General features: G+C 39.6%; 1 protein-coding gene across 2 annotated transcripts in view; it reads right to left on the bottom strand.

Moving 5' to 3' along the window:
• The window catches only part of LOC118222349 (protocadherin-17-like), a 68,781-nt gene extending 64,715 nt beyond the window's left edge, over positions 1-4,066 (bottom strand). The window contains exons 1-2 of one of the 2 annotated variants that reach the window (XM_035407868.1): positions 3,526-4,066; positions 113-2,890 (exon numbers count right to left, since the gene is read on the bottom strand). In XM_035407868.1, coding sequence (XP_035263759.1) covers positions 113-2,593 — 2,481 coding nt within the window. In that variant the 5' untranslated portion in view covers positions 2,594-2,890; positions 3,526-4,066. The remainder of the gene's footprint in view (positions 1-112; positions 2,891-3,525) is intronic. The other variant, XM_035407869.1, reaches the window with a different exon arrangement.
• Between the last annotated feature and the right edge of the window lie 13,227 nt (positions 4,067-17,293).

The raw sequence follows: 17,293 nt of genomic DNA, 5'->3' as shown, positions 1-17,293 counted from the left end.
ATCAAAATTGATCTGACTGTGTTTCCTGAACACGTTTAATCCCCTCCCCTTACCCCATGGACAGGTGCTGAAAGATGGGGGTCACAAGGTAGACATAAATTGGATTTCCTACCTGGATTATTGACATCCTATTAACCGGAGTCTCGGTGGTATTAGTCACAGGGCCCGTGAAGCTGGTGTGACAGCCGACATGTCCTTGAGGAACAGTCAGGGTGTTGGAGGCGGGTTTGAGGTACATGACCTCTGACCTGGGGGAGCTGAGTGGCAGGCGTGTCTGGTACTGGAAATACATGGGGGAGGTGGCAAGCGAGGGGCTGCTCACCACGTTCATGACGTTCATGGCGTCCCTCTCCTCCACCTCGCTCTGCACCAGCATGATGTCATTCTTGTTGATCTTCTTCTTTTTGCCCTTTCCTATCTGCGGGTGCGAGTACTCAGCGATCCGGCAGTTGTAAGTCCGGATCTCGTTCTCCCGCTTGCATTTGACGGCGATGGTAACCATGGCGGCGAGGAGCATGATGGAGATAACACTGAGGGTGACAATCAGGGGAAGGGACACATCCCAGCGCCGCTGCTCCTCGGTGACTCTGGGTTCCCCTTCCGGCAGGGGTCCCGAGTAAGCTTTGACGATCAGCTTAGCCGCGGCTGAGAGCGTGGGCTTCCCGTGATCGGTCACCTTAATGATAAGCTCCACGACCGGGGCCACCTCCTCCCAGGAGGGGTGAGCAGTCCTAATCTCCCCAGTGACCGAGTCCATCTCGAACAGGTGCTCGTCGTTCCCGTCCGAGATCTCGTAGGTGAGACGGCCGCTCTCTCCGTAGTCATTGTCCACGGCTCTGACCGTGGTGACGATGTGCCCCACGCCCACGTTCCTCGGCACGTGGATTTCAGCTGTGTCGTTTTGCAAAAGGGGCAACACGATGACCGGCGTGTTGTCATTGACGTCTAGCACACTGACCCTGATAGTGGCATTGCTGTCCAGATGCGGAGATCCTGAATCCTTCGCCAGAACCTTAAACTCAAAGTATTTAGTCTGCTCATAGTTAAATGATCTCAGGGCATATATGGCACCATTTGTGGGGTTGACAGACACGTAGGTGTAAATAGACACGTCATCAACATCTGACGGCAAAATGGAATAAGACACTGTTCCGTTTTGGCCCAGATCTGGATCATGAGCTTGGACTGAGCCAAGATATTCACCTGGGATGTTATTCTCAGGGACCTGCAGGAGGTAAACCGCTTTCGGAAACCGGGGCGCGTTGTCATTTTCGTCTAAAATTTTCACTGTAAAAGATTTTGAAGAATTTAAAGGAGGAATTCCATTGTCCTTGGCCACTATTGTCACATTGTATTCATCCTGCATCTCCCTATCTAATGGTCTGTCAGTTACTACTGTGTAAAAATTGTCATAGTTTTCCTCCAGTTTAAAAGGCACGTTGCCGAGTACTCTGCACTGGAGTTGGCCATTTCTCCCTGAATCTTTATCAGTGACTCTGACCAGTGCTATGACCGTCCCTGGGGGAGCAGCTTCACTAATGGCCCCCTGTCGAACAGAAACAAAACCTATAGATGGCCAGTTATCATTTCTGTCCACCACTTTAACAGTGACTTTGCAATGGCCTGGGATAGGGTTAGGACCCATATCTTTTGCCTGTATGTCAATCTCTATAACAGAGCTTTCCTCATAGTCAATTTCTCCCTGAATCTTTATGACACCTGTCCTGGGGTCAATAGAGAATAACTCTCGGACCCTGTCTGGAGCATAACCACCAAAAGAATAAACAACCTGTCCATTGTTTCCTTCATCTAAGTCTGTTGCATTTAAATCTATCAGTACTTTTCCTATAGGGGCATTTTCAGGAATCTCTACAACATATGAAGACTGTTCAAACAGTGGACTGTTGTCATTAGAATCAGTAACCCGCACATTGATTTGCATCGTACCAGATCGTGGATATTCCCCTCCATCTGTTGCTGTTAATATTAGCGTATGCCGGCTTCGGTCCTCTCTATCTAAGGGTCTCTCAACAACTAACTCGGGAAACTTCGTCCCATCTCCTCTGGATTTTACATCTAAAGAAAATATATTGTAATCATCTCGCGTGATCTGATATGTTTTCAAGCCATTTCCTCCTGCATCTGGGTCGTGTGCGCTAGCCAGAGGGAAGCGAGTACCAGGAGCTGCATTCTCAGAAATGTCAATATCGATTTGATCAGAAGGAAAAGTGGGCGAATTGTCATTTATGTCCTGTATTTCCAACTTAATCATGCAGATCTCTTTATCGTTGGCGAACACTTCCATTGAGAGCTGGCACTTGGGGTTCCGCCGACACAGTGTTTCCCTGTCAATCCGCTGTTTAGTATAGAGCAGTCCGCTTTCGGGATCCACATCGATGAGATGCGGGGCTGAATTTTCCAACACCCTGAAGTTGGATTTCTTGCCACGCTCTCCTGGTCCAAGTCTGGCATCTTTGGCAATGTTCCCAATCACAGTCCCTGGTCCCTGCTCCTCCGGAACAGAGTAATTCAAGTTTTTCAACGTCAGGGCTTGTGCCCACAACAGGAGGAAAAAGAAAACAGAAAGATACATCCCCTTGTGGTGTGCGGACTTTTAATTCCGATACGTTTAGTTGCCTACCTGTTGATTTGTTCAGCAAACTGACAATTTCCACCTTTTAATTGTCATCGCAGACAGTTATTTTCATAAGAGAAACGGAATCGAATCATTTCGCCACATTTTCGTGTTTTCGCTACCTTCTTCCTTATTGGCCTCCCCTCTGTTTGCAAATGCCAAAGCTATACACCTAATTCTTATTCATCTGAACGATGTAATTTGTGCAATATTTGCGATCCAGTTCCACGAAACGAGACTCGGGAGCGTGCTCATCTGGAGGAAAAAGGGGAGATCAGATATGCTCACATCAATAAAACAATATGCAATTAAATCACAGTTGCAATGTGTCGGTTTTTCACTGCCACGTAGGCTAAGCATTACCTTCAATAATATTTATCAACTAGACCGTACCGTTGCGTAACATTACATGCTTCAAAGGAAGGACTTTCCCTTCTCAACAGATAAAAGTAGTGGGTTGCTTACTAAATCACGTTGCGAAACATCACTGAAGGCGATGCTGGTTTATGCTTTTATTAAGTCGACACGCGTGCATTTTACTTAATTTCAAATGTAGGCTAGTCTACTCAATCATTCATAGGCTACTATCCACAAACCTAAATGCGTGTGATGAATAAATATTTTAATAATGCATCTCATACGAACGTTTCTCCAATTAAAGCAACCCGACACAATTGCCTTTATAAACTTCATAAACGCACCGACAAATCAGTCTGCCAAAAACTGATTTGTTAGCCTTATTTCTATATCACCTCGGGGATTGTAATAACTGTTGCATGCACTCAGTCCACATTCTCTCTCAGATGGATAATGATAACATGTTGTAGCTAGGTATGCTACACGTGTAAAAACGAGAATGTTTAAAATGATACGTCAAAAATACAACTCACCCGTCACACTTGGTCCGAAATTAAATCTTAATTCCGTTGGTACAAATTGTATCTTCTTGGCCACGGAAAACCCATGAGCTCCACAAAACAGCACTGCAGCTCTGAAGTAGTTTTAGTGTTCCAGAAAGTATGTCTGTAATACCAATAAGCTTGATTTACACAATATATCCCTGATTATAACGCAACGATTTGTGTCACTTGGCGTTATGAGACCCACCAAATTCTTCAGATGAATGCTTGCGAGAAATAAGAAGATCCTAATATGGAATATTGATCCAGAGCCGATAAAATTATTACGAATGTGATCAGCCCTCTTGTTTGCTGCATTTATGCAGGTTACGCCGAACTTTGAGATAACACATATTTCATCATAATATGCGCAATGTAGGCTATATGACTATTACAGACAGTCAAGAGTCCCGCTTGCCGACATTAATCCCAAAAGAAAATGTTTTCCTGTATCATGTGTACCCTCCTTGACGCGTCAACTGTTGAAAACTGCAGGAATATAATTGCGCTCACCTCGAGCACACAAACCCCTCTCGACACTTCTCAGTGACTAGCTCGTAGCGCATCATAGTGCATTAAAATGGTTACTGATCTGCTGCCAACCAATGAATGAAATAGGAACACGATTTGCCTTCGGGTAATCGTCCAATAGTTTTTGCAGCTTTAGCGGCGAGGGCGGGATTTCAGAATCAGTCCAGAGAGTACGTGATTTGACCAGTTAGTAGTGGTGTTGTGGACTGAGAAGAATGCCAGGGTAACGTTTTCATTCGTTATTACAACGAAGGTTATCGGGTGAGATTTAAGTCAATCATCCGCGTTTATGTGGCGTTCTTTGAAGTATGAGATCGGGGATATGAGTATAGTTGATAAAACATTTTGCAAATTAAAAAAAAAAAACTGCTTGTTTAGTTTGAGATTAAATGCAATAAATCAAAGCTCGATTAATATATTGAACGGTTTCTGTACAACACATCGTACAATGTGTATTCGAAATGGAATTTACGAATGTTATATATATATATATATATATATATATATATATATATATATTCGGTGAGTCTCAGAGTCTCATTATGTTTGGGACAAATACATGATGTGGCTCTGTACTCAACAATGTTAGATGTTTAATCAAATCTAATGTAATTCACGTGGTTAAAGTGAACGTTCTCAGCTTTTATTTAAGGGTGTTTTAATACACTTGATTGCGCATGTAGACATTACTTTTTGTGTTGTTTTGTGCTACATTTTATACATGTACTTTGTTGCATATTCTTTGGATACAATGACTTCATCAAGTCTGTGACCGATAGACAGGGCAGGCCTGTACTGCAGCCATCTTCAGATCCTGCTTGTTTTGGGGACGAGTTGCCTTATTTTTTATCTTCAGACTGGGTGAATGACTTGACCAGTCAAGTATCTTTCAGGTTTTTGGCTTTTTCTTTTTTTTTTTTTTTTTGCAGTATTATTGGCTTGCTGTACAGTGCTGCACAATGAAGGCCAATGAGTTTATAGGCATTTGCTTGAGCTTGAATGGATAAGATACATCTGCACCCTTCAGAATTCATTCTGCTGCTGCTGTCAGCAGTTACATCATAACTGAAGACAAGTGAGCCAGTACATCTGGCAGCCATACATGTCCGAACCATAACATCCCCCACCACCATGTTTCACAAATTAGGGGGTGCTTGGGATCTTGGGCAGTTCCTTTTGGCCTCTACACCTTAGTCTTGCCATCACTCTGATAAAAGTGAATCTTGGTCTTATCTGTCCATATATATAATTTGTGTCTTCATATGTATATATAATTACTTTTTTGGCAACTCATTAACAGCAGCAATTTCCATGGTTCAGGAGCTGAGACAGCGTGTCCTACAGCACAGTATCCCAATTACTGGGGCATTGCACATAACTGGTCTTGAGAAAATCCTCCTACTGGTCTACTAACTTGACATCCAGCAGAAAGCTAGTATTTCCAGACTTTGTGTATAGTGCTAACTAACCCCAACCTTGTTTAGTTTGAGCCTTCAGATAGCAAGAAATCACAGGGTGGTACGGCATCACTGGTAATGATATACTCCTTCTCTGACAATGAAAATATTATTTGCATGATATTATGGTATTCCCCACAATGAGAATAACAATAGGGAAGATTTGGTCCTAATCTACTTGAATGCGCTGTCAGTTGAGGAGTGGATTACTGATGACACCCCCTTTATTTAATCTGTGTAGGTCTGTTCTGAACACTCTCTCTGAAAGTGCCTCCTCAAGATGCAACATGGGAATTGAGCCCCGTACTGTCTCATCCTATATTCCTTTCTGCAGATTTGGTATTCATCAGCTGTTGTGCCTCTGCAGAGCCATTGTCATATCATTACATGCTGGTCCCTTTAATATCACTGCTTTGAAGTGCTTCAATATGCAATGGCCTTTGATTATTCCAGGAGATTGCTGCATTTGATAGTATGGCCCTGTAATGGTTTTCTGTAGTCAGGAAGCAGCATGGTACCTCCTTGACCCTATGGATGACCCCCTTTTCCTGACAAATACTTTTAGCAGCAATGATAGGGCTTGTCATCTTCGGAGCAGTTTGTATAACCAATGGACTTTACTTACTTTCTTCCTTACCACAGAGATGTTTAAAGTATTGTTGGCACAGATTCCAATGCAATGCAGTGCACTGTTTTAAGCTTCCATCCTACCAGAAAGGCTCCAGCAAGACTAGAATTAAAATGTGTAAATAATTTTAGAATGCAACATACAACACATATTATATATATATATATATATATATATATATATATTATAATGCTTCAATGTATCAATTTGTACAGTGCTGTGATTAAAATTAACACTGAGAAGCAAAACCAGAGTAGAAAAATGATCAGTGAGAACGTGTGTATTTCCAGATTCAATAACAATTACAATTGTACCACTAGCCACCATAATTAAGAGCAAGACCATCAGCAAAATCAAAACAATAGAAAACCTTCACTCAGTGAAGTCAATAAAGCCAATTAACAGTGATTTATCAATGGTAATGGATCACAGTCTTAAATTAGATTCCTAAAAGTGATGTGTAATATATAATAAAATAATGTTTATGATGTATTTAATTCAAGAATGCATCTACGCATTTTCCCTTCAGGGTTGTTTTCAGCTCATGAAATGCATGTTCAGTTGGAGTTAGGTCAGGTGATTGACTTTGCCAACAAAAAACATTCCACCTTTGGGCTCTGAAAAGCCACTTGGTTGCTTTAGCAGTATGTTTCGGCTCATTGTCCTTCTGCAAGGTGAAGTGCCATTCAGTGAGTTTTGAGGTATTTGGCTGGATCTGAGCAGATGTTTTTGTACACTTCAGTATTCACCCTGCTGTGCTGCTTACGCAAATCACAGATGGGGGTGGGGGTGGGTTGGGGGTTGTGGGGGGGGGGGGGGGGGGGTTAGGGTAGGGGGGGGGCTTCTTTGGATCATAAGCAGTTCCTCTCTCTCACCACTCTTTCCTTTTCCCATCACTTTGGTGCTCATCTCATCTGTCCATTAGACATTGTGTCAGGACTCTACAGTTTTAATGTACTTTTTTAGCTAATTTTAATCTGGCCTTTCTGTTCTTGAGGATTACCTGTGGTTTGCATCTTGTGGTGAATCTTTTGGTGAGTTTATGCTGATGTAGTCTTGTCTTTATAGTAATTTGTGGTGTGTCTATGACTACATCCTGGCGAGTGTTCTTAATCTGCTTTACTGTTTTTTTTTTTTTTCACAATTTAAGATTTGGCCCTGATCATGGTCATTCATAATTTCAGGAAGGCAATATTATAATGTACAGAGAACAGACCATTTTCTCCATTTTACCTAATGAAAAAGGTATGTCTGCATGTCATGGAATGCAACTAGCAACCTTGGGGCCAAATGTGAACTGCTAAAGCCTAATTTTTGTGCCTTTGTCATTACAGATTTAAAACATGATTTCAGTTGATCAAAAAAATTTATATTTTTAAAAATCTAAATATTATATATTTAAAATATATAATGTCGATCCTATGTCCCTGCTCGACCACTCCGCTCTGCGGCAGCAGGATGCCTTGTAACCCCTCCCACCCGACCAAAAGGATCACAGAGCCTCTCCACCCTAGCTCCCCAGTGGTGGAACGAACTCCCCGTCCCTCTCCGAACCTCCCCCTCACTACCCATCTTCCGCCGTGGCCTGAAGACTCATCTTCAGACTATACCTAGACTAACCACCACCACGCTGTATATTTCACTCTAAACCCCCCCCCCCCCCCCCCCCCTTTTTCATGACACTTGTTACATGTTGCCCCATCCCAGCACTTTTTGGTAATTTGTATTTGTCCTAATACTGTAGCTTATTCTTCTGCCTAGTTAGGGTTAGGGTTAGGGTTAGGTCTGAATAGTGTTCACTGTGTGAACTAAACTGTGTTCTTGGCTAGAAATAGCTGTACAAAATAAGTACTGTATCTTACTGAACCTGTGTTTAGTAGTTGTCTATGACCATGAAATGCACTTTTTGTACGTTGCTTTGGATAAAAGCGTCTGCCAAATAAAAAAATGTAAAAAAAAAAATGTAATAATGTTATCGACCATTTTCTCTTTATGGACTATTATTCCTGTCACACATTATTTATTTACTTATTTATTTTATTTTTCTAATATTCTGTATTTGTTTATTTCTTTTTTGTGTTTTGTTCTATACGGACTTAAGTGTCCTAAAATGATAATCATCTACACATGCTTAGGGCCCAGAGAAATGGCCCAGGGTTGTTATCTTGCTTGTATTTCAGCCCTTGACCATCAAAGATTCAATGGAGTCTCTATTTCAAGTCATGTGTCAAACAGTCATTCATTTAATTTCAGATATCATCTCAGAGAATAATTCAGTCACCATGCAGACATATCACAGATTGGCAGCAATAAATTAAAATGTCAACCAAGAACACATAAAACAGTTTTTTTATTGAGAAGGTAGAAAATGTAGTTTTATCTGCAATCTGCTCTGGAGTGCTAAAATATGCTGTACGCTGCAAATTAATGCCACACATTTAAATAAAGGAGTGCTTTAATTTTATTTATTTATTTTATATTTCATTTTTTTTCTGTTTACTAGCTGTTCTTTCAGGAAATTATGTGTGAAAACCTAGCAACATGCACACAAATTCCAGAATATGTAACAACTGACATACTGTTTGGTATTCCTCAATAAACAGAAAAAAATTTTTTTTCAGCTGTACCCCAGATTCAAAAAACATTTTTCCATAGAATACCGTTAAGTATTTTGCCCCCCCCCCCCCCCCCCCGCCCCTCCTATTTTTTGGGAAATTTTCCTTAGTATTAGAAGTTCAGAGTGACAGCCCTTGTCAAAGCTCGCATTAGATTTTACTACATTGAGGCTGAAAAAAACCCTGACAGCCTACAGACATTTCTGAGCTGGTTGACTGAACTGTGATTTTTTTTTTCTTTTTTCGATTGATTGGGATGCATAATCTTGTGAGCCTTTCTGGTATTTTGTTTAATATTTTCATATTACCTCAGAAAGGGAGGGGCGGGAGCAGGAGGGGCTGCTGCTGTGTTCTGAGACGCTGTCCATTCAGCACCATTCTGGTGTTTTGGCCACCAGGGAAAGCTGCAGGACCAGGGACTGTGCCGGCTCCACTCACAGGTAGGGCAGCAGCTATGGGTCATTGCTACTCATGGCAGCTGCTACCCATTGCCTAATTATTGGGCTATAAAGGCCTAGCTTTTAAGCCTAGGGGAGAGACCCAGTGGGAACTCAATAATTGCATGTGTGGGATTGGCAGCCTCCGGGCTCTTTGTTGTGCATCCTAACAGGCTTTTCTTTTTTTTTTTTTTCTTTTTTTTGATTAGATGATTGTTATTTTGAGGATTTTTTTTGTTTTGTGAACGTTGTGAGTAAATAAAAGGTGGTGGTGAGCCTCTGTGTGTCTTACCCATTCACCCTCTGACACAAAGACCATGCCACAGATGTATTCTACCTATACTGCCTATCCAATGTTCAATATGCATTAACAAGCTGCTCAGATTCATTATATCCTGAATTATGCCTTTCTGCCTTTGAGATCAATTTTTTATTTATATTTTTATGGAAGCCCTGATCATGAAGATTGCACTATACCTGTACAAGACAACAGATCATTTTGGGGTACGTATATGCAGTCTGTCTGCTCAAATCATCCATGATTTATTTATTTATTTATTTACTTACTTATTTACAAAACCTTTTTTTCTTTGAAAAAAAACCTCTGAAGACGTAACATTTATGTACAAGCTGCTTTGGAATTACTTAAAGTGTATTTATATATTCTGTTGTATATGACCATGAACCTGGGAATGTCCCTACACCAGCCAGTTTTAAGAAAGTTGCGAGAAAATTCTGTGTCTGAAATAATATCAAATTCCAGAAAGTGAACTATTCCTTTTGTGCCAGTTTACTGTAATCTTTGATGTGTGTTCAAAAGATAAATCACAATCTGTGATAAATAAATTAATCCCATCTGTATGCAGTATCAGTCAGATGCTGTTTTACTCATCCATCTTGATGTTGTCTTCAATGTTTCACTTCTTCCACACTTACCACTAAGTGTCATTGTCGTTTTGCACTGTTGAGCACCTCAGAATGAGTCCCTAATTATATAATTAGTCATGTGTCTGTGCTGACTACCAAAGATTTGCTGAACTTAAAGTGTCTACAAGGACACCTGGAGGATAATTTTTAAAATTCAGGTTGACAAACCAGTTAGTCACATGCTTGAGATTAACTCTAGGCCCAATACATGATAAAAAGGTAACGATGACCTTTCATTATGTGCATGATAAATAATTGCTATGTATTGCATTGTGCATTTGCTGTTTATTGCATACACATACTACTTAAACTTAAATATTGTTATATAACGACGAAGCTGAGAGGGTTGCTGTGTTCTTAAAATATGGCCCTGAAGAAAAAATATTGATATCGGTTGGCTGAAGAGAAAGATTATACTAGAGAAAATCATTGATTATTTGTTACTGGTGCAATAAATAAAGCAAATAACTTAAGCCACCCCCACCCCCCATCCCCCAAGTGGATGGTCCAACAAAAACTGGTATATACTGAAGGAATTTAACTAGTTATCCTGTAGTTTGTTGATTATTGCTTCCAGCAGAGCTACAACAGTCAAACGGTCCTTCCTGTGAGGAAAACAGGGAAAGAAGATTACACCTGTTCTTGACACATTCAAGGAGATGGACCACACATGCCTCACACTTCAGACTGTAATAATGTTAATGACAACTGTGACAGCATTATTGCGTTCCCTAATCTGCCTGTTTTTGAAATATTAACATACATTCTAACTGAAGTTCCACATGTATTAGGACATACAGCGAGTGAGAGATAAAGCAGAAACAAATCATGTAATATAACCTTATCCTTGAATGGTTTTCTACATTAGAACAAATGAAATTACCTTAAGAAACATTGTCATTGGGAATACATTTGGAAGTATGGACATAAATAGCTACATTATAACACAATCAGGAAATTAGATTTAAATTTAATGACAGCAGTCTTTCTTCGGGTAATGAGAGCAAATGTGTTGCTCAAGCAGCCCATTAAAACAGCCTATCTTGCCACGGAGGCAAGGTTTTATGCAGCCCAAAGTGCATTTTTTATCTGCAAGGGAAAATTCTCAAAGGATGTGGTTTCAATCTATGTGCCCTTTCCAGTAACATTTTCTTTTGCTCATTTTAACTTTCAGCTGCATGAGATGCCTCTATGAAATAGAGAGGCCTGCATTGCAGGGGGAGTTCAGGGCTTTTTGTCTTTGCTTTGTTGAGTTAGATTATTTCTGAAAGAAATAAGTTTATTCAAATCACTTAAACAGAGATTTTTTGGTTGAATCCTTGGAACTAGTATTTATTTATTTATTTATTTATTTATTTATTTAGGACCAAAGAATATCATATGTTGAGGCTGTGAATGACATGTCATTGCAACTACCTCAAAATGGGACCAGCTGCATTGCAAACAATAGAAAGCAAACACAATTATCTGTTATGCAAATTGAGACATTTACATTTATTTGTCTTTTCACTGGACACCTAATATGGAAAATTATATTTTCCACAGCATTAGGATTTAAAGTGATACTTCTAGACAGGCACCTGTGACAACCTACACAGAGGGTAATTGCTTTGTGTGTGTGTGTGTGTGTGTGTGTGTATGTGTTTGTGTGTGCGTGTGTGTGTGTGTGTGTGTGTGTGTACATGCATCATGCTCCCTCTAAAAATTACAAAAGGATTTCACATCCGTGTAAAATCATGTGTAAACTAAGAGGAACAAGACTTGTCATTTGATCATGTGATGTTGTGGGTATGCTTTGCTTCCTTGGGACCTGGATGACTTGCCCTTATTGAAGGAACCATGAATTCTGCTCTGTACCAGAAAGTTCTGAAGAAGAATGTCCAGTCATCTGTCCATGAACTGAAGGTGAAGGGTAATTGAGTTATGCAGCAAGACAATGATTTAAAACACAAAAGCAAGGATCCACATCTGAATGGCTGAAAAGAAACAAAATTGCTTGAACCTCATAAAGATGCTGTGGTAGGACCTGAAACAAGAAGTTAATTCCCAAAAACATACAAATTTGTCTGAATTCAAGCAGTTTTGCAAAGAAGAGTGGGCTGAAATTCCTCCACAGTGGTGTATGATGTATCACATTACAGGAGGCATTTGGTTGCAGTTATTTCTGCTAAAGGTGGTTCAACCAGTTATTAAGTTTAAGAGGGCAATTCATTTTTCACCATGGGAGATATGGGTGTTTAATAAGTTTTTCATGAAATAAATGAAATTCTAATTTTAAAAAAAGTGTTTTGTGTTTACTCAGGTTCCCTTTGTCTAATATTTCATTCTGACTACAGATCCGAAACTATTCAGTGTGACAAATATGCAACAATAGAGGAAATCAGGGAGGGGGCAAATACTTTTTCATGGCTCTGTATGTTGAAAGTTGCTTCTACATGCTTTGGATGTAACTCGCATAAATCAGGTATGTGCAAGTAGAAAATAAGCACACAAAGCAAGGAATTTAAATTATTTTGGTGTTGATTAAAACTCTGCAAAACAGACGACCAGCCTCTGGCAGCAGTTTGAATTTACACAGATGCTTAACTTTTCCAACACTGTCATTAAACTTTTAATGAATCCGAAGGATTACTTTAGAAACAAGATGTCTCGTGCCTATGAGGTACGTTTTTTAAATAATCTTACAGTGATGCCATGCAAGGTGAATGCCCTGAAACGTTTATTTAATCAATGTTTATTATTTCATAACTACTTGATAACTTTAACTGTTAGACAGTGTTGCTAAAAATGCCTTTTATTTACAGAGAAATGTGTCTCTGGTCAGTCATATCTATTCCATTGCAATATTTATGCTACCTGTGCAGAGTTTGCATGTTCTTCTCATGGCCATGTGGATATTCCAGTTACTCTGTTTTCCTCCCACAGTCCAAAGACATGCAGGGTCGGTTAATAGGAGAGTCTAAATTTCCCCTAGGTATGTGTGTGAGTGAATGGTGTGTGTGCCTTGTGAAGGACTGGTGACCTGTCTAGGGCGTATTCCTGCCTTTCGCCCAATGCATGCTGGGATAGGCCCGAGCACCCCCTGTGATCCTGACCTGAAATAAGCAGGTAAGATAATGAATAAATGAATGGATGGATTTATACCTTATCTTTCGCTTTTGGATATGTACAAACATGTTAATGCAGTTGGCCATGGATCACTGTATTAAAGTACAATTTTGTCAGTTTATTTTATGTTGATAGCTATGATGTGCAACAAAAACAAAACATCACAAAAAAGCCATTTATTATAATACTAATGGAGGTAAGAGACTTGCCTTGTTGACTAATGGCCTCATTCAAGTTTCAAAAATGCACTAAAACAAGACTGCAAGAAAGCTGACACATTAAACTACTGGGAAACAAGACAGAATTTACTATAGTGAGGGCATTTTAGGTACTGTACATTGAAAAAGACAAGGGTACAAGTATTGATATTAAACTATAAATTTGAAAATACATAGGACATTCCTTAATACTGAATGTTCATTTATTTATTTATTATATATTTATTTATTTATTTATTTTTACAAATGTCTGACAACCCTATGAACTATTCAGTACATTAGATGTATAGTCTGCCAAAAGTTATTCATACAAGTAGGTGGAAAGTGTGTTGAATGCAATACGCATTCGCTTAGTGGTTCTCAGACTCAGTCCAGGGGACCCCTGTGTATGCTGGCTTTCGTTCCAACCACAATTGGAATCCCAGTATTTTAACAGGCTGTTCATTTTTCTTAATTAGAAGCTTTTCATGTTTTGAGTGATTATTTTCCCCCCTAAGCCACATTATGTTCGAAATAGTGATACATAAGCCATAAATAATTACATGTCGTATTCAAATTATGTTTATTGTACTATATTACAAATGATAACATTAAAAAAGGTTTACAAAATTTGAAATGATCAAATTAAAGATTGAGCTGAAACTATTGGTGACACCAATTGTGGACAACTCACTGCTAAAACTAATCATTTGGTACAGTAGATAATGAAGAATTCAAAGAGAAATCAAATGAAAAGGATCAAAACATGCATTGTGTTAAGATTAAGGAAACGAATACTCAATAACTTAAATGCATATGAACAACCTTAATTGAGCAAGAGATTGTCTGCAACAAAAACCAGGATACACAAGTGTCTCCAGGAACGATTTTGAGAACTAGTGGTTTAGAATACCCACAGTTTACATAAGCAACCCCTATAATGTTTACTGAGAATGATTTCCATTGCCTGTATTAAACTTATATACACTATTTTTGCACCAAGATCCAGAGTGTATAATTTATTTTGAAAAGGCACAGGCTGGAATTACAGGGTCCTATTTTCTTGACAATGTAAGCACAAAAGTGCCTGGGTGCAAGTGGAATTGCTAGTTTTGTTTCCCACCAATGGATTTTTTGTTGTCTGTGCCAGGTTGGTAGTTTTGTGGTCTGCAGTAAACCCGTTTGTGTCAACATGGGTCGGGTGTCACAGTAGGGGACATGTCAACAGAAATGTTCAGTGCTGTGAAAGTTTGGTGGTCAGTTCTTCACGTTTTAAACCAACCCAGAGCAGGGTGGCATTTCACAAAGCAGGACTACTGAGCTAGCTGGATTACAATGCTGTGTAAAACCTGGAACCCTTCCAAATTTGGAACATGGACTGAAGTAAAAAGAAGGCTACATTCATTTTCTTAAATGTCACTGCAGGAAACTAGAGTACATATTGGGAAGTAGTATGATGTGGCACCAAGCAGCCAACACCGGGCTGCGTTTTTGAAGCTAACTTCCTTGTTTTGTTGGGAGACGTTGCTCACTAGTGCCAGTGCAGTTGGCGCCAGTGCCGGTGTTTCAGTGACCTGTTTTTATGTAAGCCAATGGTAATAATATGGTAAAAAAAAAAAAAAGTAGTCATAATAGGTGTTTTTTCTTTGTGTAATATCTCCCGATATGCCAATTTTATTTAAGTTATTGTGCTATTTGGACAAGACGGTAATATTTTGTGGAGGAATTAGGGAGAGTTTGCATCACTACCGAGTCACTGTACAGACTTCATGTCCCTACTGTGCAGTCTCTGCCTCCAATTTGTACAACATGACGGTGCTCACAAACAACGATTCCTAGGCTTCAGGTGCTCACAAACAACGATTACCGGGCTTCAAAATGCTTTTCACCAAGCCCATGGATGGTCAATGGGTGACGTCACAGTATCCATGTTTTTCTACAGTCTTTGGGTGACAATACAGGGTATTTACAGAGTATTTACAGGCAGCAGATTTATAATGGCTGTTCTTAGGAGACAGTAGCTCTCCATTAAAATTATTGCTATTATTGCTCAATATATGCTATCCTAGCATATATTGAGCCCAGAACACACTGACAACTTTCTTTTACTTGTGCATTTGGCAGTGTAGGTCACTGATTAAGTAAACCTTTGTAATGTTAAAAAGGCTTTTCAGATTGGGTGATACAGTACAATATAGCCCTCAAAAAGTCAGTGTATACTTTGTGGCGAGCTGCATTCTACACAACATAGTGGCGGCAGTGTTATATGATGGTTAAAGGACTGAGCTTGTAAGTTCAGTTCCCAACTAGGATGATGCTGTTGCACCCTTCTGCAAGGTATTTAACCTGAATTGAATATATCCAAACAGAAGTAAAAAATGCAAAAGCTGCATATAAATTTATAATGCACAAGAAGAGGCTATTGGCTGCAGAATTGTTTCTTATCGAGTGCATGTCTGAAATGAATGAAAATTAGTGGTGATTTAAAAAAAAAAATGAAATAGTGGCATTAAACAACAAAGACACACAGTGTCATTGATGCGAACCACCATGAGTGCTAATAGCTTCCCCTTGTGGAGAATCTTTAGCTTGCTAAATATTACAGTGTGAGTGAGTGAGTGAATGAGTTACATGCCAGGTCCACGAGGTGCTTCACATCTAAAAACTGACAGAAAAGAACCAAACACTGGCATATAAATGGAAAGAATGTGTAGTTTGAGGGGGAAATAAATCAGAAAATGTAACCGTTCAGTATCCCGTGTTTTGATATCATGAGTGAAGGTTCATGGCACGCTTGCTCTTCGGCTGTGGTGCTAACACACTGTTTTTAAAGGGAAATAAATGGAGTGACCTGATTGGCAATAATGAAACAAAACCCCCATAACACACACAGTCAATGTATTCCTAATGAACCAGCCTTTTTTTCAACTGTGCTGTAGTTGCGCTAAAGCCTGGTGTCACAAAATTACCGAAACTGAGGTGGACATGCCTTAATTCACCAGTGCCTTGAGTTGCCGCAAGCATTTGACAATTGTGCCTGTACTGTTATATAGATTGGGCCTGCAATGATTATGTAGGATGTATATTGATATAATATCTGATAAGGCTGTTAAAGTTGTCTATTATCACTTTATTTTTCTTTTTGAAGGAAAAATAGAAAAGGAACATGCATTATTTTTCCTGTAAAATGGGTCAAAGTGATTTCTTTCTGAAGAGATTCTATCACAGTTGGGTCACCACATTATTCCTGGCAGTGTAAGACCAGTCAGACTGTTAAAAATTACAAGTGATTTTAAATAGCTGACCTAATACGGTTTCTAAATTTGTATCACTCATGTAAAATAAGAATGAAATATTTAAATGCTGAACAAAAGACACATAATATCTTTGCAAGGGAACATTACCTCTTCCTCTGATACAGTACCCAAAAAATCTAGTACAAGGATAAATGTTTTCAAAATAATAGCTATTTTTTTCTGTTTTTGTTTAGTAATTGCATTTAAGCAATTACAGCAAGGTGGCAGCATGGTGGTACAGTAGTTAGCACTGTCATCTTACAGCAAGAAGGTCCTGGGTTTAAATCCTGACCTGGGTGGAGTTTGCATGTTTGAGTTTGAGTTTGCATATCTGTCTGGGTTTTCTCTGAGTACTCTGGTTTTCTCCCACTGTCCAAAGACATGCAGCTAGGTTAATTGAAATACCATAGGTATGAGTGTGTGAGTGAATGGTGTGTGTGCCCTGCAATAGATTGGAAACCTGTCTAGGGTGTATTACTGCCTCTCACCCAATGCATACTGGGATAGGCTCCAGCAGCCCCCATGACCCTGACCAGGAAAAGTGGGTATAGATAATGGATGGG

This window comes from Anguilla anguilla, chromosome 3 (assembly GCF_013347855.1).
Source record: "Anguilla anguilla isolate fAngAng1 chromosome 3, fAngAng1.pri, whole genome shotgun sequence".
NCBI lineage: Eukaryota > Metazoa > Chordata > Actinopteri > Anguilliformes > Anguillidae > Anguilla > Anguilla anguilla.
This window is presented reverse-complemented; position numbering and strand designations above follow the sequence as displayed.